The sequence below is a fragment of the Polyodon spathula genome, chromosome 2 (assembly GCF_017654505.1).
Source record: "Polyodon spathula isolate WHYD16114869_AA chromosome 2, ASM1765450v1, whole genome shotgun sequence".
NCBI lineage: Eukaryota > Metazoa > Chordata > Actinopteri > Acipenseriformes > Polyodontidae > Polyodon > Polyodon spathula.
Window position 1 is genome coordinate 101,219,073 of NC_054535.1, and position 24,801 is coordinate 101,243,873.

The window sequence follows — 24,801 nt, forward strand, 5'->3', positions numbered from 1 at the left end:
CTTTGGGTTGCACGGAGCCCCCGCCACTTTCCAGCGGATGATGGATCGCATCTTGCGGCCCCATCAGCAGTACGCCGCTGCTTACATAGATGACGTGGTTATCCACAGTGAGGATTGGCCGAGTCATCTGTGTAAGGTAGCGGCGGTGCTGCAATCCTTGCGGGAGGCGGGGCTCACTGCTAACCCAAAGAAGTGTGCCATTGGGAAGAGTGAGTCGGAGTATTTGGGGTATCGAGTAGGGGGCGGCCAGATCAGACCGCTAGTTGCTAAGGTGAAAGCCTTGGCTGACTGGCCGGTTCCTACAACCAAAACCCAGGTGCGCTCTTTCTTGGGACTAGCGGGCTATTATAGAAAGTTCATCCCGAGTTTCGCTACGCTCGCTGCTCCCTTGACAGACCTCACCCGGAAGGCTGCCCCAAATACGGTTCAGTGGACGGAGTCGTGCCAGAGGGCCTTTCTCGCCTTGAAGCGGAGGCTGTGTAGTAAGCCAGTACTATGCAGCCCGGATTTTGGTAAGAGGTTCACCCTGCAGACGGATGCGTCAGAGACAGGTCTCGGGGCAGTGTTGTCGCAGGAGGTTCGGGGAAGCGAGCACCCAGTCCTGTATATCAGCAGGAAGCTCCTTCCCCGCGAGAAAAATTATAGCACCATCGAGAAGGAGTGTCTCGCGGTAAAATGGGCAGTCGAGTCACTCCGGTACTACCTCCTGGGGCGACACTTCACCCTGGTTACAGATCATGCCCCCTTAGCATGGCTTCACCGGATGAAAGATAGCAATGCCAGAATCACACGGTGGTACTTGGCCTTGCAGCCCTATGCCTTCAGGGTAGTCCACCGAGCAGGAAAGCTGCATCAAAACGCAGACTTTTTCTCTCGGGAAGGCATGGGGGTGTAAGATTTTCGAATGAACCGGTGGTGTCATTCTGAGGGGAAGGATATGTAACAGGGAGAGATCTGTGCTGACTCTGCTGGCGTGTTCACGGGCTGCAGGAAGAGGGCGGCAGTCGCCCAACAACCGCCTGTGAGTCATGGCAGTGACACGGGGAGGTGGGAAAGTGTGAGTGTGGACTTTCCCCCTCTCTGAATGGCCGAGAGGCGGGTCTTGGGTGATTGTCGGTCCTATAAAATAACGCTCTGTTGTTTCCTCAGGTCTGCCCACTTAGACGCGCTAAGGGTGCGGACACTTTGATTCAGGACCGGGAATCAGCGAGACAGAGAGAGAGAGCGGGGAACCCTTGGGCAGACCCCGGCGTATTGTGAAAGAGCAGGCGAGATAGCCGAGAGAGTAGGACGGTGATCCGGGTCGTGCGGGTAGCGGCGACCGGGATAACGCTGCCGAGTGCAGCACCTTTTATTTGTAGTTTTATTACTGTTTTATTTTCCCTTGTTCTTTTCGCCTTCTGTTTTCATTATTATTTCTTTGAGCACCTGCGAGTGCATTTGAAGGTCGTGTACCAGCTGTGGTATTTCCGTGGTGCTGTCTATCATCGTTGATAGGCAGCCCACGGTCAACAGTGCCCTCTACCGGAGAGAAAAAAATACAGGGAAAGGAAAAGAGCCGGCCTAAAATAAAACTGGGCACCTGTGTGGTGTTTTCCAAATACACCTGTCTGTCTCCTTGTCAGTGAATTACCCACACCCCTTCCACAGGGGGTCTGTGAACTGAAATAAAATGTAAAATGCCCCGAGACCTTAGAGTTACCGAATGCATTCAAGTGCTTTCAAACCTTTAACAAAAGTTTAAAAAGGTACCAATCTTTGCATATTATCAGGCTTTTACAAATGTATCCCCTCATGCAAATGTGCAACATCATGTAATATTTAAATCCAGGTTCAGATTAAATTAGGTTTAAAAAAGTTTGCAGTTATAGTGCAAGATAAATGTATTTACCACCGCTTCTCATTTCCAGTTGTGATTACTCACACATGTTTTTCTCCCTTTTTGTGTACTGTGGTATTGCTTGGTAGATGCAGAAGGTGTACCACAAATAAAATGAAAGGACAGAGTGCATTTCATAACTGAAAGTGACATGTGCCAATGCGGAACACTGAAAAAAGTGTGAATCAGCTTAATAATTAAAACCCGAATGGCAAGCAGTGGCACTGATCTTCTGTCTCTTTGCAATCACCAGCATAATATAACTGCATAAAATGTACAAATATATCTAATTTATTACAGCAGCTCAGTTTTAATTACACGAAAGGGACTAGCCAAAACTACTGGTCTGAGTGACTTAGCTTCTTGCAAATTTAGCCCAGAATCCAAGACTGAGCATTTGAAATTTGGATGAATTATCAACAGCAGTGCAACACCCGCTCATCGCAGAAACAACCCCTATTGCATTTGGGTCAATCAAACACCACTGAAGGGTGTACAGGACATGATCTTTTATTTTTGTAAATATGTTTCCTCTGCAGCAGATGCGTTCTGTTCTATATTAAAGCTGTTACTATGCACCTGGAATACCTTTCTGTCACACAGCTTAGGATTTATTTTCTCCACAAATAAGATACATTTGTTCTATTGTAAAAAGAGCTTTACTTTCAAGTTAAATTCCACCACTAGGTTTTGATGTATTATATACAGTATAGTGTATCCCACTAAACATAAATTACACTTTTGGAAAATAACCCAATATCTTTATATGTACACAAAACTTGAATGCATTTTCATCTGTAAGAGCAACTTGATATTGGAATGGAATATCAGCATTATCTTAACCAATGTCATTTTATTGTTATTTAGTCACTTTTTAGGATAATCTTTTTAAAACTCAGAGGTTTAATAAATTACGCCTTTTTGTTTATTATTTTTTACATACTTGTATTGCGAGATTGCATAACAAATTCAAGGGCAAAAATTAGCAGCACAGCAGACTAATTCTAGCAATCAAACACAGTCTTAACATAAAACAAATGCTGTAAAATACTTACTGGGTGAATTTCTCTTCATCTGAGCCTGAAATAAATTAATCTGGATTATTATTTCAAAGATTAAAAGACAGCAATTCATATAAAAAAAATAACACTGCCTTTGCCATACAAAACATAGCACAGCTGACCCCTACAAAGTAACAGCACAACAGAAAGAGAAGATGCCAACAAAAGCATTATTCGTCACAGAATGTATTATTTTATTGTATTCCCCCCCCCCCCCCCCCCCCCCCCCCCCCCCCCCTGCTTGCGGACCGAAGGTAATATCGAACCTTCTAGAACACTCAATCTTGTTTATAGCAAATACTTGCCCAGTTCTCTTCGTTCCAGTATGAAACGCTAAATCACTTGAGACATAAGCAGTGTGCTCAAGAACGCAGTGGAAATAGAGGAAGATTAAATACAGTTTAACCACAGGGGACCTATAAAGCTCCAGCAGGTTCCACAGCCATTACAAGACAAATAGGGTAAATTACCGGTTTCTGGCCACACACTTTACTTCCAATGATAGTTCAATAAATAATTATACATAAGGGACTTTTGGACAGGTTTTGGAATTTTAATTTCTTCTTTATTTATTTATTTTTTACACAGAGTACATCACCGGCCATAAACTTTGAACTTTTTACTTGTTCCTGTTTTGGGTGGGAGCATACTTACTGCAAGTTGAAATGTTATATTGTGATTCAATAAAATACCGTTGTTTCAAATTTCTCTGCATTGACAAAGTAAATGACATGTATTGCAAAGTATCTGGTTTTTGAAGCCATCTGAGCTGAGGGTGGAGGATCAGGGAGTAAAAATAACTTTCACTCCCAAGGACCAGTGAAAAGGTTTAATTCAACATTGAAATCTGAAATTCCTGTTAAAATGGAATACTGTGGTACAGGAATCACCAAAGATCTGCAGCAGAAAGGAGATGGATCATAGATGAACAGAATGTTATATTCATAATGTGAAAGGAATTGAACTATGAATAAATTGTTCATTGCTCTACTGCTCCTATTATGCACCACGTTACTGAATCCTCAGCTAATGCACTATCCTTGCAGTATGTCATTGCTGATATAACTTGTTGCATCCTAGTTCACATTGTATTTTAGTGGTATTATACTGTACTTACCGTAGACGACACTATTTAAATATAAATCTTGCATTGTAACCCTTTACTGCCCTGTCAACTGTAAGTCGCCTTCGATAAATAATAATGACAACAACAATATGCGTCACCATTTCTACAAGTACAACTATTTATTTGGCATTTTAAAATGCATAGTTCATCCCTTCGTAGTAGTAATGTAATGATTTACTCCACAATTACTACTTACTGTAGCTCTCAGGGCATTCTGGGTTGTACCAGCATAACCATTCTAACCAATCAGATAGCTCCGTTGCAGTACACCGTACACTACAGTCTTTGGTTTAATAACGTCACTGGCAGAAGAAAGCAAGGTAAAAATGAAAGCGCCTAGATTAATTAAAGCATCCGAGACTTAAAGCAAAAGTTGATTCAAGAAAGGAAGAACAAATGATGAAAAACAAAAAGTCACTTTGTAAGAAAGGATCGTGTAAAATAGATAGATCATGTCTGGTGACAATCTACATGGCTAGCCTGATTGTATTTAAAATGGGCAAAGTTATCATTTTTTCCATCACAAAAAAAACATGTAGAAAATACAGGTTTTAATAAAGTTTACCAACTGTGCCCTACGGGGACACTGGTATACAAAGTGTAGTTATTACCTTGGACAATGGTTGATGTATTAAATATTTACCAAAACTACATATTTTTAAAAAAATAAAATATTCACCATTATCACTGTTAACAGTAGTGTTTCTGAACTGGGAGGAAAAAAAATATTATATATACAAAAAAATTAAATATTATTTTAATTCTCATAACGACGTATTGCTGGACTTACCTACCTGGAGATATACTAATATATATATATATATATATATATATATATATAGATATATATATATATATATATATATTAATATATATATATATATGGACCGATATATATATACACACACACACACACACACAAAAAAAACACTAATGTTGCCACCTAGTGTTCTTTTTTTATAACCTATCATATATTTTAAAAAGTCAATTAGGGAATAAAATATAGAAAATGTGTATATAGAGTAATTGGAAGTACCTGCATAGCTTTCAAGTTTCCAGGTGCTAATAACTGATGTGTAAACCACTGAAGAATCTACAGGCATGTTGAAGTTTCTCTCATTGCTTCAGATGTTGAAATGCTAAATTATTTATGACAGCCCAACGTAGTGCTGTGTGCAATCAGAAGCAAAGTTCAGTTTGTAGGACAGCTTCAAGTTACTCTTTGTGCTTTGATGGGTTTAAAATGTTGCAATATGAGCACACAGTTAATGAACGGTTTACATGCAACAAAATCCCGAGGCAGCTTTTTCTTCCTCGAGAAATGAGTCAGCGTGCCTTTTAAATTAGTTATTAAATACTGCAAACAGTCCTCTTTTTTTTATTATTTTAAAAAGGGACAATAGCAGTTTATTAAAACAATAGACAGCTTCAATAAAACAAAAACACTCCTGAGTGTCTAAAGTTCTTATTACAGTAAACTGGCTCCCTGTGACCAGCTTCTTATAAAGACAACTCAACATTCACACCACTGTCAGTCCCTTTCAAAATGAGGGCCAGTTCTCGATCAAGAGCTTCAAATGCTTGAAATAATGTTATTAGTGGCCAACACGATTTAAAACAGCTGAATGCAACATTCTCATATTCTGGGGTTCTGTTCCTTAAGGTCACTGACTAGTCTTTGCAGGGTTGTTCCTCTGTTACTGCACACAAAGCAACTGAAGGGCTTGCTTACCGATGCCAATGGTGAGAGCGTTATGTTTACTATAGAGGCCCTCAGTTCATCTATCGAAGCCGATGCTTGATGGTCTCCATTGTTGGGTTGGACAGGTTTTATTTCCACATGAAACTTTCTGGGTTCATCGTCATCTTCAGAGTCGCTGGAGGAGTAGAAATTGTTCTCTTTGGCTTGTTTTTAATGTGTTAAGGAACTTTATTATTTGTACACATACAGTACATATAAAACAGTGTGTGTGTGTGTGTGTGTGTGTGTGTGTGTGTGTGTGTGTGTATATATATATATATATATATATATATATATATATATATATATATATATATATATATATATATATATATATATATATATATTTATTATTTTTTTTAATGTAATTAAAAAAAATTACACGAGTATGTGCTCATAAAAGAGGGTTACTTCCAAGTGATTCACTATGGGAAACAGACCTTGTCACAGGGATAGTGTGTTTGAAATACAACGGTGGCTTTGATGATGATTAAATAACTATAATTTTAGATTTAAATCTTGAATGTGCTTGTGATCTATATATATATATATATATATATATCTATATATATATATAACTATAATTTATATTGTGTGTTATATTGTTATGTGTGTTTTTCAAAAAGGCTTACGATAATGACTCCTGTGACGATGCTTTCTGTGCTTTCTGCAAGAGGATGCTGTGCTAATGTGTTTGTCAGGCCCAGTAAAAGCATCCACGTATATCACTTGAACTTTTAAGTGGGGAAAAAAGTTAAAGTGGTATAATTTGAGAAGCACAGACATTAAAACAAATACAAATCTCATTGCTTCAAATGTATCTATTCCACTTTTACCTGAAAGACTACAAGCACTCTGATAAATGTTAAAGGATATCGTTCTCATTAACTTCTGGCTTGAGACAGAATCCCTCGTCATCAACCTCTGGAATATTCTTTAATGAAAAGAAACACCAGTTAAAGCCCATTCACAACACTGCAATAACTGAAGCTCATTAACCTCTCCATCAAAACTTTTCTTGAAGTTTGTCTCAAAACCAACACAATGACTTTAGCAGCAATGAAGTGTTGAAGCAGAAAGAGAAAGGCAAGATCTACTTTCTTGAAGCAGACTGCAAGAAAAACCAGCAGACCAACAACACATAAAAAGGACATGCATTCAACTATGAAGGCCAGTCATAGGCTTTCACTTTGTGACAAATGTAATACTTCCAACCAAAGCCTTAGTCAGAGCCTTTTAAAGCAGCACCCATCTAATGGATGCCACCAAGACTCATTCAAATACATTTGTGCCCCATTTTCACATACAGAAAAAAAAAAACTCTCAAACAATAAAAAGTGAAGCACCTCGTTCATTAGTGGAAAATGATTGTGCCTAAAGGAATTTACTTACAGCATTCTGTAAATCTATTCTCCCATAGTAGCCAGAGGGGGCTCCATTTGATGTCTTCTTGAATAGAATATGTATATAGACAAAGAAAGGTAGATTTAAACAGAATTTAAATGAAGAGGAAAAAACTGAAAACTAACAGATTTAAAAAGAAACAGAGATGATTGATACTTTATGATGGTGACAGAAAGGCCAAAGTTGCTATGGCAAGGCTTTTAATCTGCAAATCATACGAAACCGCTAGAATTGCACTGCAGGCTTAAGAAAATGATCTGGTAAATTTTTGATAACAGTGTACCCGAGTAAAAATGGTGTCATTCCATTTTAAAAGAGAAATTCAACAGTAATTAGGACATGTTTTGCTTTTCAGGGCTCAAATTTTGTTATCAATAACATTGACAACACATTTTTACTTACAACTGACTCGGCATCTGGGGATTCCCTGTAAAAGAAACAAAGTATTTAAAAGCCAGTATCACCAGTATTAACCAGCACGAGCAATATTACTGAATGTTTAGAAGCATCTATCTGGGATTGAAAACAGAATAAAACATACCGATTAAAAAATGATGCAACAGTTATACGATGTATGGAATGTTCGTATGCGATTAATTATTCATTAAAGGCGGAACAATAAACAAACATCCTTGTTTGCACACGCTTACATTTGCAAACTTTACTTGAAACCTCACTAAATTGTTTTGCATGTTTATACTGAAGTATTTGCATTTACCCTGTGGCAGTGTCTTGAAATACCACCTCTGACAAATGTACTTTAAGAAGCTGAATGTACTTATAAAAAGACAAATTAAACCAACTTCCACATTTGAACCTGTGCTTGGATACCACAGGCACGTTTATCATTCATTCATATCAGTTTATTTTCAACAGCCCGGTTTACTGACCTTTAAACAAATGACATGCTCATGCAGATGTCAAGCATTCAGGGGGTACATACTGGCTGTCATTTTTTTTTTTTTTGCTTTGTTGAAAAACATGTTAAAAAGCACTTTCTACCCTTATCGAGTTGATACAATTTACATTTTCCAAAGGCTTTTAAAAATGTTGGTACAGATATAAAAGCATTAAAAATAAATGTGTATACACCCACACCCACACCCACACACACTGTCCATTATCTAACAAGAAGAAAGGATGCAACACGTATTGGAAAGCATTGACAGGACAGCTGTATGTCACTGCGTGTTAAAAACGGTACTTACACTGAATCAGTATCTTTATCTTTCCTTCGACCTGGTATCCCAAAGGTTTTTCTTTTACGTGGCTTTGCCCCTGAGTAACAAACAGTTTAAATCAGACAGGTACATAAAGGACCATTTAAAATAAAATATTTACTATGCTATATCTGTAATCCAAAACTATAAGGCCATTATAAATAAGTATAAGGCTGTCATACATTTAATAACATACGGACCTGATCCACATCTACAGTATATAAAAACACATACTGGCAATAAACTAACTTCATCTTAGGAAACCCCGGGCAAGGAGAGGGAGTACCAATACAACTGTCCAAATATTAATCTTATTTCCTGATCAATATGTATAGCTGGGGACTTGAGGACACCTTGAATGTTCAATTATGAGGTTTCACTGACTACTAGTATAAGAAAACAGGGGAGAATACAAATCTCTGCAGTGAAATATCATAAGGCTTTGGGGGATACTTACCTTCTGTTGCATTGGCTATGTTGCACTCTTCAAAGTCAATAGGTCCTAAAGAAAGACATTATAATTATAAAAAATTATAATTTCTTACTCAATAACTGCTATACTGTTTTTGGTCTAACCAATAACTTATTGCTCCTCGAAGCTGCATCTAAACAGACTCATACTTATTTTACAATGTTAGAAAACCTGAATCTTTGTATTTGCCTCTGCACTTGCTACTGAATAAGGGCCTTTGCCTTTTAGATGTCATGGGATGTTTAGAGTCTGTCCAGTTTGATATTCTTATTTACATAAAACCGCAACACAGAGCAGCCTGGCGTATAAATGTTTTAGTCTATTTCTGGTAAACGTACTGAAATATCAAATCATTATAAAAATCGACACCCCATCAGGGCTTGACTGCCAGACAGATACGACAGCCCCGAAGCCAGGCTGCTGCTCTGATGCAGCCAGCCTGGAATACGTTGCAACAGGATTTAGAAAAACAAACATTTAACAATGGTGATGAAGGCTGAAAACACACTTCTAATTAGCAAGGATTGGCTGGTTTAAGCCTGATATCTGCTACTAGCAGCTGTGTTGCTGCTATTATTTCACATATGATAGTAACAATGTATTATGTACTTTCCATTGTATTTAATGTACTATTTCATGTATTATGCTACTAATGTATTATGCTTTTATTTATTTTTTTACTGTATATCAGGTATTCTCTTCATTTAAAGTATTATGGATTTTCTTGTTGTTATTGCATCTTGTAAAAAGTGCATTGTGACTGTGTTCCACTATGAAAGGTGTTATATAAAATATTGATTTGATCGATTAATGTACAAAAAAGGCACCATTTATTTTTGGTATAATGATAAAAATATCGTTTTATGAAGCTTCCACCTCTGTGCTTATTGCAGATACCTGCGAACATGTAAACAGTGCTTTCTGGAAGGTTTTAGAAGCAGGAACTCAGACTCCCCTGGGGAGAGTGGAGAAATGGCCCTAGAAAGTGCCGACATGGAGCTAAATGAGTGATGACATTCATTTAGTTTTGTTTACTGCTGCTAATTGGGACTTCAGCCAATCAATTCAAACATTTTAAATACAGTCTGCATTATGCTACAGAAAGTTGTAAGTGCATTTCTATTAGTGTTACACATATGCCTCTTTAAGTACATGCAGGTAAACATTTAAACAACACAGCAAACAATGCAATTCAGAGGATCAATAAATAAACCCACACCCATTTGTAATCTTAAACACAGCATACAGTAGTAAAACACATGTCTTTTTCTGTGTGCCGACAATTGTATTTAAAATATGCATTAGATTAAGCTTCACTTGAATTTAGCTGTTTGATGGAAATGTAATCTGAAGCATAGCCACAATACACACCATCATATTCCTTTCTCTATACTTATGTGACCAAAGGAAAACCTGATCTAGGATATGGCAACTGTATTTTCTACCAGAATACACAATCACCTGAGGCAATATTTCAGAACACAAAACTCTCTGACCAGAAAAAAACAGCTGATATACAGTGTAAGTCATAAGAAGTATGGTGGTGGTTCAATATTGTATCTCTTGAGGACTGCAGTAAAGTGTAGAATTAATGCATTATTCACAGTGCTGTTCGGGAACAAGTGGCACGAGAGACACACATCATCTAGTGAAGTGGATAAAATACAGCAATAACTGATCCACTCTACTGTACAGTATCAGACGTCCTCCGTTTACCTTCTTCCCCCAACATATTGATGAGACTAACCTGAAGGGTAGCACAAAAAAAAATAAACGTTTGGTCTTCCAAAACCAGTTTAGTTTTATTTCTAACAGTAGTAGGTTTTTGTCTTTAGAAAATATGTATACTGTAGGATCTTGAGTCACCCTCTCTATAAAAAGAGTCTGCTTTTGAGGTTACCTATGCATTCTTACCTTCAATCGAATGAACCCTTTCTCCTGTAATACAAACACGTGCAACATGCACTCTTTTATGCATTAAATGCAGAACCAACGCAGACTCAGGAAGCGGGTTTATTTACATTGGGAAACACAGATTCGAGGTTTGCAGAGTTTAAACAAAGGCTAAATAAAACTGCATTCATGTTGCATGGAAAGTCTCAACAGCATTCAATGTATATGTTAATAAATCATAAATACACAGGGCTATTTGAAGCAACTCCAAAAATCTCCCATATTTATTTTAAAGTGTCACGTTTGTGCACTGTGATATAACACATACACATAGGAAGCAATCAGCTTTAATGTCGTACTATACTTTAAATAAGAATAAATCTAACAATGTTTTTTACAGCAACCCATTCAAACAGCAGCAGCAGGTAAGCCCATACAGGTGATGAAGGTGAGACTGATTTGATTATTGAAGATTTATAATGTCCCAGTCTCTGCCCTTGCACAAACATGTCGTATTGGTCTTCATGAGTGAGGCGTGTAGCTGTGAATCTTGGGGAGCCTAAACTAAAAGGTCTGCATTGGAGCAACTTAGTTATATAAAAAAATAAATAATTCTCAAACAATGGCCAAAATAAAACTGAGGATGTTAAAATGAGATTTTTGTTGGTAAACAGTTTTTGAAAAGCAAGCAAAGCAAATATGTTTTCGAAATGTTGCAACAATGCCAAGTAGAAATCCAGCCAACAATACCAGCTACATAGCAAGTTGCAGCAGAACACCAGTGCTGGTTTACACAATAGGTGGAGTAGTAAGTCCACTGGATTTAACGTAATCATTATTAACTCCAAGTGTACACGATAAGAGTTGCAATACTAAATCTGATTCAGGGTTATTATAGGTTACCCATTAGCTGTTACTTTTAAAGTCATTTTAGACATAAACCCAAAGTACGTTCCTAATAGCCATGATGTGGCCTTTGCTTGTTCCTGTAAAAGGTGTACTGTACAAAGGTACTGACTGCACTGTTAATCTGAAAACAATGTGAAATACATCAATCAGACAGCAGACTGTAGAGCTATGGGAAACAGAACCAGCGACAGCAATATTAACTTAATATTAACAACATTTACCCCGAAACCTAAAGCAAAAAAAACTGCGATATAATATATAAACAACACCAGAGAGGCATTGTGCATTGTTTACACCTTTTGTAAACAGACAGACAGCAGACTTGGTTCATATAAAAGAAGATTTTTCTGAGGCACGAAATGACGCATGAAAGAAGGACAGGTTTTTAAATTGCACATGCTTCACATGGCGCTGGAAGCGGCAGAGGCCTTGCGTGTCTGGCTCAGAGCCAGATGAGAGCTCAGCTGGATATCAATGCACAGTCTGACCCCCTTGCAGCGTGTCACGTCGGAATTGTTTCCGCAGTAGAAAGTTTATTCAACCTCTCTCTCAAAAGCACTGGACCGGACCATCATTCTGCTATTTAATCAGAGCAGGACAGCTTATTTTCCTGACAGCACTGAAGCCAGAGTGCAATTTCTAATGAACAGCTTGATACAAGTGGAATCTCCAATGTTTTAGCCTCAATTAATTCTGCTGTCAAAACAAATGCACACTCCTGATGCAGAGATGCTGAGCTTGAACAAAAAAGTCAACTTTTGTGTATACACAAACACACTTAAGAACTCCCTTTGTTTTCAGTACCTGATGCAATGTACAGTGGCTTGCGAAAGTATTGACCCCCCTTGGCATTTTTCCTATTTTGTTGCCTTACAACCTGAATTAAAATGGATTTTTATTTGGATTTCATGTAATGGACATACACAAAATAGTCCAAACTGGTGAAGTGAAATGAAAAAAATAACTTAAAAAAATTCTAAAAAATAAATAACGGAAAAGTGGTGCGTGCATATGTATTCACCCCCTTTGCTATTAAGCCTCTAAATAAGATCTGGTGCAACCAATGACCTTCACAAGTCACATAATTAGTTAAATAAAATCCACCTGTGTGCAATCTAAGTGTCACATGATCTGTCACATGATCTCAGTATATATACACCTGTTCTGAAAGGCCCCAGAGTCTGCAACACCACTAAGCAAGGGGCATCACCAAGCAAGCGGCACCATGAAGACCAAGGAGCTCTCCAAACAGGTCAGGGGCAAAGTTGTGAAGAAGTACAGATCAGGGTTGGGTTATAAAAATATATCCAAAACTTTGAATATCCCATGGAGCACCATTAAAGCCATTATTAAAAAATGGAAAGAATATGACACCACAACAAACCTGGCAAGAGAGGGCCGCCCACCAAAACTCACGGACCAGGCAAGAAGGGCATTAATCAGAGAGGCAACAAAGAGACCAAAGATAACCCTGACGGAGCTGCAAAGCTCCACAGCGGAGATTGGAGTATCTGTCCATAGGACCACTTTAAGCCGTACACTCCACAGAGCTGGGCTTTACGGAAGAGTGGCCAGAAAAAAGCCATTGCTTAAAGAAAAAAATAAGCAAACACATTTGGTGTTCGCCAAAAGGCATGTGGGAGACTCCCCAAACATATGGAAGAAGGTACTCTGGTCAGATGAGACTAAAATTGAGCTTTTTGGCCATCAAGGAAAACGCTATGTCTGGCGCAAACCCAACACCTCTCATCACCCCGAGAACAACATCCCCACAGTGAAGCATGGTGGTGGTGGCAGCATCATGCTGTGGGGATGTTTTTCATCGGCTGGGACTGGGAACCTGGTCAGAATTGAAGGAATGATGGATGGCGCTAAATACAGGGAAATTCTTGAGGGAAGCCTGTGTCAGTCTTCCAGAGATTTGAGACTGGGACGGAGGTTCACCTTCCAGCAGGACAATGACCCTAAGCATACTGCTAAAGCAACACTCGAGTGGTTTAAGGGGAAATATTTAAATGTCTTGGAATGGCCTAATCAAAGCCCAGACCTCAATCCAATTGAGAATCTGTGGTATGACTTAAAGATTGCTGTACACCAGCGGAACCCATCCAACTTGAAGAAGCTGGAGCAGTTTTGCCTTGAAGAATGGGCAAAAATCCCAGTGGCTAGATGTGCCAAGCTTATAGATACATACCCCAAGAGACTTGCCTGCTGTAATTGCTGCAAAAGGTGGCTCTACAAAGTATTGACTTTGGGGGGGTGAATACTTATGCATGCTCAAGTGTTCTGTTTTTTTGTCTTATTTCTTGTTTGTGTCACAATAAAAAAAAATATTTTGCATCTTCAAAGTGGTAGGCATGTTGTGTAAATCAAATGATACAAACCCCCAAAAATTCCATTTTAATTCCAGGTTGTAAGGCAACAAAATAGGAAAAATGCCAAGGGGGGGTCAATACTTTCGCAAGCCACTGTAAATCAAGTGCTGGGAACCCCATATAAACTAACTTGTATTGCACACCACACAAGCACACAAAGAATCCATTCTCATTCATCAGATAAACATGTTTAAGTACGCTGCATTTGGACATGTATTTAAGCAGTTTTTAATTACAGTGTGTAACATATTAACTCAATGGTCACCAGCTATAACAAACTACAGTGTAATGACACAAATTAATGGTCACCAATTTTATTTCACATACATTTTTAAAAAAAAAAAGATTCATAAAATATATGAACACAACTAACAACAACAACAACAATAATAATAATAATAATAATAATAATAATAATAATAATAATAATAATAAAGCATGTAAATAAATAAACAGAGCTAATAAAACAAGCACTAATACGACAAACAGTGAACATTTTTTTATCTGCTCAATGGGAACCACTTTATATTTATGGGTAAATACAGGAGTTAACTGGTCAAGAGCACCAAACAAATTCCCCTCAAAAAAAAAAAAAAAACAAACCAAACAAAAAAACAAAACAAAACTACACCACAACAGTCTTAAAAGAGCTTTGTTCCCAAACTCAAATCAGTTAAATCAAATGTGAGGCACATTATACTTCTTTAAAAGCATTTAAATTCCCACAAAGAGAAAGACTGCGAGTGTGTGTGTGTGTGTGTGAGAGACACACGGGGAGAGGCACTTAAGGCCTGGAAAAACCAGACATTTGAACAGATGTAATCTCACGAAGCGGTAAGCAGCCTTGCCATTCCAGTCTGCATGTGGCAAGCAGTACGGCTTTGCTTAACTTCTAGACGAAGCCGTCAAAACTAGCTTTACGGGCTCTTTAGGCCTCTTTGGTGCTTCTCTTCTCAGAGCTTTTGAAAAGCAGCAAGCTTGTGCCCATATTAATCGGTTTGAAATCCTTGCTCAATAGAGGCATCAACAGAGAGAAATGGCATGTGTGATCATGTATAAGATACTAGTAATTTGCAGATCTCTTACCAGGCCTTTCTTTGCCGGTTCCTTTAGTCTCAGCACACTTCTGCACCAAGCTTTCCACTGTAGTGTTTTCCATGTTGTTTACAAATTCATTATGAACCTTAAAACAAAAGACAGAAAAACAAACACACACATTCACTTCACTTTCAAATCTTTCCTTCACAATAAAAATGTCACATTAACCCAACAGATATGTAAATGTTTACGATAAAAAAATCAGTCAGGCCTGTAAACCATTTAAACAGTTACAAGTATGCAGGGGAAATGCTGCAGTCAAGCCTGACAGCACATGTCCTATGGTGGGCATTAGGTTTGAATCCAGTGTTTTAATGGACATTAAAAAGCAGCGACAGTAGCAATCTGTGTAATGTTCCTTAACAGGGACGGGCAGGGGCCTACTTTCCACCTCTGTCCCCAATGCACATTTTATTAAATGTCATCCCACCTGCTAATGACCTTTCCTACAGCGGCTGGTTTTGTAAAAGAGCAGCACTGACAGGTACTGTCTAGAGAAGACCAGACACCACATGTAAGGGCTCACTACAAACCTAAGGGATATTTGGCTGAGACAAGGATAAACAGTAAAACTCCTACATAACTGTATTAATAAATCTGATCAGGTTTAATTCCATTGTTGAGGTGCCAATCTCAGGTTACATACACTCATGGATGTAACAATGTTCTTAACTATGTACACAAGGCGTGTCTGAGCACAGCCACGCAGTGTTTGTGTGCTTGTTTTTCAGCAGCACTTCTCAAGCACATGACACAGATAAGCACGTCATAACTTATTTTTGGAACACTCTTTCAAACAATTAGTGTGATAACTGATGGACTTGTGTGTATTAAACCACAGATGATTTGTGGTTTTTCTCCACTATACCATAACTAAGAGGAATAACTAACTATTTGAGCTTGTTTCAGATTACCATTTTAACTGGGGAAAATGAATGGTGTGCAGAACATTTCTTGGTTCCCAGGTCAACTGTAAGAGGGATTACAGCTGAGCTGACATATTGTCAATGCACCAATAAATCAATATAAACACCACAACATCTCCCCTGCAATTCAGAAACTGCCACTGATATCACACAACACATAGGTTAAGTAGAGATGCGATTACTAGAGTTTAATTAACACGTCATCTTAGCACTTTAAAATAACTATACATTTAAAGACAAATGTCTCAATCGAAAGTCTTTTTCAGTCTTTCAGAGACTGTTTGGCAACCCCCCCCCCCCCCCCCCCCCGGCATGTATTTTATTGAAATTGTTCTTACCTGGCCTATTTGTAAGTGTGTCTCTTCAATGGACTCTGAATATGACTGTATAATCTCCTTCATTTGAAAAACATGACCTTCTTCAATATCCTGAAATTTCTGTGTAACAAAAAAAAAAAAAAAAAAAAGCATGGTTTAAAAGAATTATAAAACCATAAAAACATGTAGTCACACAGGTCAATGACAGAGGGCACTAGCCAGCCAGACACACACACTTATACTGCAGCCCCAGAGACATCTATTAACATCCTTTACCAAGCTTATTAGTAGTAAAACACTTGTTAAGATGCAATACTGTAGCCAATTATATTTCAACAAATGTATTTTGCTTGAATTCGGTGGAACAGTATTTTAATCTGCCTCGGAGAGTCTAAAATGCATTTGTCACGATATGTTTTGCGCAACCCTTTAAACTTGGGTGGTCTGTACTGTATAAATGTCACCAATGTGGAATACAACAGAAGGCATCAATTATTTGAGGTGGCCCATAAATCCAATATATTTAAATGGCATTATCTATGGTTTTAAAAACTTTTACAGCAGTGATTTTGTCCGCCTTTTATGCTTTTAGTTTAAAAAAAAAATATATATATATATATATATATATATATATATATATATATATATATATATATATATATATATATATATATATATATATATATATATATAGTTAGGTAAACCAGGGAAATGAATGAGACTGTGCAGTCAATGATTTATTTTTTATTTTTATACATGGAACAAAATAATTTCTAAGCCATTGTGGGGTACGACTCCTGCTTTAATGGGAAGAAGAAAATTAAACTGTTTACTGAACAAGAGATGGATTAAACTACTGGAATGGTTAGCTTTCATGAGGTTTGTGCTGTAATTAAAATGTATCTTTCCTTGAAGTAAGAATTACAGTGAATTGAAAAAAAAAAAAAAACAGGCGGAAATGAAGTTTAAAAAGTAAGTAGGGTCTCTGAGAAGAGTTTCCAACAACTATTCAATTTCAACCTACATGTATTTGATGTAAAGTGTAGTGTACATGCCTCCAGCAAGGGATGCCACTGGTCTTAAACTGTGCTAACTTTAGGACTGTTGTATATTACTGCCTTCACTTCAAAAGGAAATCTACTGCAACATTTACATCGCAAAGTTTCCTTTCCTGAACCTCACTAGAAACCAGAAATCACAGCACAATGCTGTTTTATTTATTTTTTTAATAAATAATTACTGTACATAAACAACCACTAGAGTCTTTGAGCCAGTCTGAACTGTAGGTGTTATTGTCCGAGTTGTAGGCTAGCTGCAATGGACAACTTCAGATACATTTTAATGCTCCCCATATACAGTGCTGACTCCAGCATTAAAACCGGCTTTGCACAGGCTGTAGGCCCTGGCAAGAACGTGCCGATTCATACATGCCGCACGCAATCTGTCATGCATGGTTCCTATTTTGGGAAAAATAAAATTAGTTTCCTTTTTATAAAATTTTTTTGGAGCACAGACGGTTTTTAATGTGACAAATACCAATATATTTCACACTTACTGTAACGTAACCAGTCGTGTTTACTAAAAATGGCACCTGTACTGTTTTTAATTTTTATTTTACTCAGGACTGTACTCTGTAAAAGTATATATTATTGTAAGCCCATACATAATACTTCAAAGTGCTTAAGCACCAGATATAAGATAGAAAGACTACCTTATATAAACAAGACACAATGGCATCATATGTTTATAATTTTTTTTTACAGAGTTAACCACCATCAATAAAATAATAATTTCACATCTGCTGTCATCATCACCTCAAGTCTGGTGTGGAGGCATACAAATGGCTTGGCAGGAAGTTTCCAACTTAAAATGAACGGAACGTTAAATAGTAGTTAGAAAACAGACCCTTAATATATTATTCACTCAGATTTAAGATGACAGATACTGTAAGTCTGCAACATGATACAAACAGAAAAGCTGTTTAAAAAAATTATAACTTTTGAAATACATGCACTAGGAATAATTTGTCCTCTCACACAGAAACACGTGGAAATATATTGCGCTCAATTTTACCCAGGGAATAGAGACCTGCTTCTGCCATCACAACACATATTTCAGCTATAACATTTACCTGGGCAGTTTCGCTCATTTTCTGTTCAAAGTCTGTTTTGGCCACAGCGTATTTTTCCACATAAGATCTGTAGGATTCTGTAGCTTTCTTTGTTTTCAGCCCTGCCTGTGTGGACATAAAAGTTTAAATATCTTTTTGGTTACAGGATAGAATTAAGAAGAGTAAATAAATAAATAAATAAATAAATAAAAAATAAATAATAATAAAATAATAATAATAATAATAATAATAATAATAATAATAATAATAATAATCCAAATTTAGAATCCCCAGAATTATAGTCTGGGGATCGCAGGTTCAAGTCCAGGCTATGTCACAGCCAACCGTGACCAGGAGTTCCTAGAGGGCAGCGCACAACTGTCGAGCACTGCCCAGGTAGGGCGATAGGGCAAGGATACAGATAATAATTGGGCATACCAAATTGGGGAGAAAAACCGGTGTAAAAAAATTGGCAACAACTACATTTAAAGAAAAATAAATAAAAAATTCAGCAGGCTCCTGGCTCCACAGTGTGAAAGCTGCTGGCTCAGACTGTGCCTTTTTCCTTGTAGTTATCCCCTTACTCCTTCATACAGAGATGCAGTCAGATGGGCTACAGATCAGCCAACATTGTAAAGGGCAAGGTAAGATCTCACCCTGACCAACAGAACAAGGAAATGTCACCATTTTGTTAAGCAGAGTATTTAAATAAAGCTTTTAAAAAAAGGGGTAAGTAACCTTGGATCTTCCACACCATTCTATTGCAACACTTTGGAACTGATAGAGATCGACTGAAATCATTAAGGATTAATGAAGCCTTTCAGTGGACTGGACTCGACTGGAATAGCCTCACCACTTGCAACTCTACCCAACTGACTCAGAGGTGGTGCATTTTGTGCACGTGTTTGCTAGTATAAGGCTGTACCTTTTCCACTTCCTTCTGTGTTGCCCCTTCCTTTTTTAACCGCTCCTGCTCGACACTCTTTGCGTTGTAGTTCTCCTTGGATTTCTGTAAGGTCTGAGTGATGCTCTGAATGTTCTGTACAGCTTCCAGAGTGCTGGCAACTTCCTCCTTTGTCTTTTTTTGCAACAGAAAATAATAGTAAATTAGCATTTCACACCACCCCCCCCCACCCCCCGACCAAACTTTCCTAATTTCTTTTCTGTTTTTAAGATTTGACAAAATGGCAAAAAATAAAACCTATATTCCCAAACACCATTGGTAAAATCTCTGAATATATGGAAATAGATGTCATGTATTATTACATTTAAGAACATAAGAAAGTTTACAAACGAGAGGAGGCCATTCGGCCCATCTTGCTCGTTTGGTTATTAGTAGCTTATTGATCCCAAAATCTCATCAAGCAGCTTCTTGAAGGATCCCAGGGTGTCAGCTTCAACAACATTACTGGGGAGTTGATTCCAGACCCTCACGATTCTCTGTGTAAAAAGTGCCTCCTATTTTCTGTTCTGAATGCCCCTTTGTCTAATCTCCATTTGTGACTCCTGGTTCTGGTTTCTTTTTTCAGGTGGAAAAAGTCCCTTGGGTCGATACTATCAATACCTTTTAGAATTTTGAATGCTTGAATTAGGTCGCCACGTAGTCTTCTTTGTTCAAGACTGAACAGATTCAATTCTTTTAGCCTGTCTGCATATGACATGCCTTTTAAGACCAGAATAATTCTGGTTGCTCTTCTTTGCACTCTTTCTAGAGCAGCAATATCTTTTTTATAGCGAGGTGACCAGAACTGCACACAATATTCAAGATGAGGTCTTACTAGTGCATTGTACAGTTTTAACATTACTTCCCTTTATTTAAATTCAACACTTTTCACAGTGTATCCGAGCATCGTTAGCCTTTTTTATAGCTTCCCCACATTGTCTAGATGACGACATTTCTGAGTCAACAAAAACTCCTAGGTCTTTTTCATAGATTCCTTCTCCAATTTCAGTATCTCCCATATGATATTTATAATGTACATTTTTATTTCCTGCGTGCAGTACCTTACACTTTTCTCTATTAAATGTCATTTGCCATGTGTCTGCCCAGTTCTGAATCTTGTCTAGATCATTTTGAATGACCTTTGCTGCTACAACAGTGTTTGCCACTCCTCCTACTTTTGTGTCGTCTGCAAATTTAACAAGTTTGCTTACTATACCAGAATCTAAATCATTAATGTAGATTAGGAATAGCAGAGGACCTAATACTGATCCCTGTGGTACACCACTGGTTACCACACTCCATTCTGAGGTTTTCCTCTAATCAGTACTTTCTGTTTTCTACATGTTAACCACTCCCTAATCCATGTACATGTGTTTCCTTGAATCCCAACTGCGTTCAGTTTGAGAATTAATCTTTTGTGCGGGACTTTGTCAAAAGCTTTCTGGAAATCTAAATAAACCATGTCATATGCTTTGCAATTATCCATTATCGATGTTGCATCCTCAAAAAAATCAAGCAAGTTAGTTAGGCACGATCTCCCTTTCCTAAAACCATGTTGACTGTCTCCCAGGACCCTGTTACCATAAAGGTCATTTTCCATTTTGGATCTTATTATAGTTTCCATAAGTTTGCATATAATAGAAGTCAGGCTTACTGGTCTGTAGTTACCCGGTTCAGTTTTGTTTCCCTTTTTGTGGATCGGTATTACTTTTGCAATTTTCCAGTCTGTCGGTACCACCCCTGTGTCAAGAGACTGCTGCATGATCTTGGTTAGCGGTTTGTAAATTACTTCTTTCATTTCTTTGAGTACTACTGGGAGGATCTCATCCGGCCCAGGGGATTTAACACTTCTGCCTCAGTTATGCTAAAGTTATTTAAAACTGGACAGGAACTGGATGACATGTGGGGCATGTTGTCAGTATCTTCCTTTGTAAAAACTTGTGAAAAGTAATCATTTAATATATTTGCTATTTTTTTTTTCTTCATCTACGATTTTGCCATTTGTATCTCTTAAACATTTAATCTCCTCTTTGAATGTTCGCTTGCTGTTGTAATATTGGAAAAACATTTTGGAATTGGTTTTAGCTCCCTTAGCAATGTTCATTTCTATTTCTCTCTTGGCCTTTCTAACTTCCTTTTTGACTTGCATTTGCAGTTCTGTGTACTCTTTCTGCGTACTTTCTTTTTGGTCCTTTTTTAACGCTCTATAAAGTGCCTTTTTTCGCTGATTTTTTTTTTTTTAATTGATCTATTAAACCATTTTGGCAATTTAGTTTTACATTTAGATTTGTCTACTTTAGGGATATAATTGTTTTGCGCCTCTAGTACTACATTTTTGAAGAACAACCATCCTTCTTCTGTGGGTGTTTTCTCTATTTTGCTCCAATCTACTTCTGTTAGTCTCTGTTTCATACCTTCATAGTTTGCTTTTCTAAAATTGTAAACCTTAGCTTTAGTCATTACTTTTGGGGTTTTAAAAAACACTTCAAATGAGACCATGTTGTGGTCTGAGTTTGCCAGTGGTTCTCTGACCTCTGTTTTAGTTATTCTATCTTCGTTATTTGAAAAGACTAAATCAAGGCATGCCTCCCCTCTAGTCGGTGCCTTGACAAATTGTGTTAGGAAGCAGTCATTTGTCATTTCCACCATTTCTATTTCATCCTTCGTGCTACCCACCAGGTTTTCCCATTTTATTTGGGGGAAGTTGAAATCCCCCATTAGTATGGCTTCTCCTTTGCTACACGCATTTCTAATGTCATTGTATAACAGATTATTGTGCTCACCGTCTGAATCTGGCGGTCTATAGCATGCTCCTATTATTATACCCTTTGAATTTTTGTCAGTTATTCTGACCCATATTGATTCGGTTTTATTTTCTTTGTCCAGGTTTAACACCTGGGCTTCGAGACTGTTTCTTATTTATATCGCTACCCCTCCTCCTCTTCTGTCCTGCCTGTCCTAACTCATTTCACAATGAAGAACACTATTGTACACAACCGAAATCTCAACTGAATTGGATATCAATTATTGACACCATCTCCAATTGAAATACAGTAGAATAGACCCTAGCTGAGAGTCACAGCAGTGATTTATTGATATCATTTACTGTACATCACTTGCTGTACTCTCTTTTTTTACATAATAAATATGTGTTGCATTAGCGCTGTGTGGACCGAAACAGTGAATTTGTTTAAAACCAGAAAATACCTTTTTATGTGCTTTTATTTGTTCTTCTCCATATTTTTGGACTTCTTTTATTAATTCCTGAAGTTTGCGCACCAGTTCTAAATGACAGCTTGCTAACTTTTCAGTTGAGGTTTTAAAGACGTCCCACACAGGTGCAAATGTCCTAAACATAAAAGAAATATAAAAGTGGTAAAAATAAATAAATAAATAAATAAATAAATAAGGTAAAACTAAGTCAAGCAGACAAACACTTCGGCTTGTGCCTTCATTAGCAAAATGAGCAATATCACTTAGCTCCTGAAAGGCTTTACCTTGATACATTGATGACATTATTTCAAGTTAAGGGTGGATAAAACGAACATCCCGGGATGACACTCGGACTTATTTAAATGTAGGAGTCTTACCCTAACTGTGAATAGTTGCTAGCAGATTTGGCCAGTTTGGTCATCGACCTTGCATATGCCTCTTCAATTGTAGCCCTGATGAAAGAAAAGACTATTTAAGCAATACAGTATCTATTTATTGTAAAAAACACACTAAATCTATTACAGCACTCAATGAGATCACAAGATTCAACACGTAAATCTTACATCTCACTATCACCAGTAAAACGTACACTTAAAAAACACCTGTAATGGATCTTCATTGAGAATCATAGAATACAGCTGCATACAGTTACAGAAAAAAGTGGTATGTGTCATCAAAATTGCAATGTGGCAAATTATATGACCACAAAATGGCAGCCATATTAGATCAGAAGTTACTGTAATTATTATTATTCTTTTTTTTTTTTTTAAATCAAAAACTGGAAAAGACCCACTGAGATGAAACATCTCCTTTACAAGGGTGACCTACTAAGTTATGCTGACTGTTACTGCACAGTGCAAAATACAGTTGGATCCTTTAAATCACATGTATGCCTCCCTTTTAAAGCTGTATGACTTTGAATAAACCCATGTATTAAAAAACCTGGGTCATAAGCAGTGACAAAGTACAAAGAGTGAACAGTAGTAACAAGCTACATAGTGCATCTGAGAGAGTGTGTGCTGGACTGTAAATAAAGTATATAAATTGCATGAGTAATAATATGGGAGAATGCCTGCACTGGTGTATATAATGCAATACTTTGTATTTTATGACCCATCATTACATTAGCTGTGCAGGGCATATTTGTTGAGATGATGCCTTAGCAGTAGTGTTGCAGATTTGGGTATCTAGTCACTGCAGTAGTTGCTATGTGAAGTTACACTGCTGAGCGATTTTAGATTTTAATCTTGTAAACACCAGATGGCGCTAAATTGCAGTTTACATTAAATTCAGAACAAAGGGAAGTACCTAAAGTATCAACACAAACTTTTTTGCTCCAGTCTTTTTTGTTGTGTTTATTCAAATACTTCGCCCTACAATATATGTTATACATTTCTCCCGCTCTCATTTTGTGATCCACTTCTTACATATTAATCCCAAACATTCTTTATTGAAAATATTATATATCAGTCAAACCTGTATTAAGAGACCACTCAAAAGGACAGTCTAATAGTGGTCTCTTAGCACAGATGGTCTCTTAAAAGAGGGTTCATAACTTTCAGAACGAAAATGCAATTTTCTAGTGCTAAATTTCTCAGCAGTTTTTCTGGCACATACTGTCTTTACAAGTTTAGTAACTTCAATGCTGTCATCTAGGGAGGACCTTTTGTTCCTCCACGTTTTCTCTCTTCCTTTACAAGAGAGTGCTTTTGGTTTTATTGACTAAAGGCTGCTAAAATGGTTACCTTTGAATTTAGGACGTAACATTTAAAACCATATTGTTCTTATAACATAAGCCTGTGTAAGGGTGCTTAATACAGGTTTGTCCATTGCTGAGAATTGTGGTTGTGTATGTATGTAATATTTATTTATTTATATATATATATATATATATATATATATATATATATATATATATATATATATATATATATATATATTATATATATATATAATCACACACACACACACACACACACACACACACACACACACACACGCCCTGCAGCAGCCCAATAACTAACCTATGCTGAAAGGCTACCGAGCAGCACCAGTGAAAGTATGTCTTCATATAAACAGTAACATGAGTATATTTAAATTGCCAGCGTAGCACT

The 24,801-nt window shown here is 37.4% G+C and overlaps 1 protein-coding gene across 5 annotated transcripts in view; it reads right to left on the bottom strand.

Annotated features, from left to right (window-relative positions):
* LOC121305517 (F-BAR domain only protein 2-like) overlaps positions 1–24,801 on the bottom strand; it is a 58,868-nt gene that overhangs the window by 20,913 nt on the left and 13,154 nt on the right. For 4 of the 5 annotated variants that reach the window (XM_041237182.1, XM_041237167.1, XM_041237191.1 and 1 more), the window contains exons 3-15: positions 23,065–23,139; positions 22,682–22,823; positions 19,457–19,609; positions 18,553–18,657; positions 16,443–16,541; positions 15,167–15,263; positions 8,889–8,933; positions 8,420–8,489; positions 7,614–7,638; positions 7,200–7,256; positions 6,684–6,741; positions 5,799–5,974; positions 2,935–2,959 (exon numbers count right to left, since the gene is read on the bottom strand). In XM_041237182.1, coding sequence (XP_041093116.1) covers positions 2,935–2,959; positions 5,799–5,974; positions 6,684–6,741; positions 7,200–7,256; positions 7,614–7,638; positions 8,420–8,489; positions 8,889–8,933; positions 15,167–15,263; positions 16,443–16,541; positions 18,553–18,657; positions 19,457–19,609; positions 22,682–22,823; positions 23,065–23,139 — 1,127 coding nt within the window. The remainder of the gene's footprint in view (positions 1–2,934; positions 2,960–5,798; positions 5,975–6,683; positions 6,742–7,199; positions 7,257–7,613; positions 7,639–8,419; positions 8,490–8,888; positions 8,934–15,166; positions 15,264–16,442; positions 16,542–18,552; positions 18,658–19,456; positions 19,610–22,681; positions 22,824–23,064; positions 23,140–24,801) is intronic. The other variant, XM_041237175.1, reaches the window with a different exon arrangement.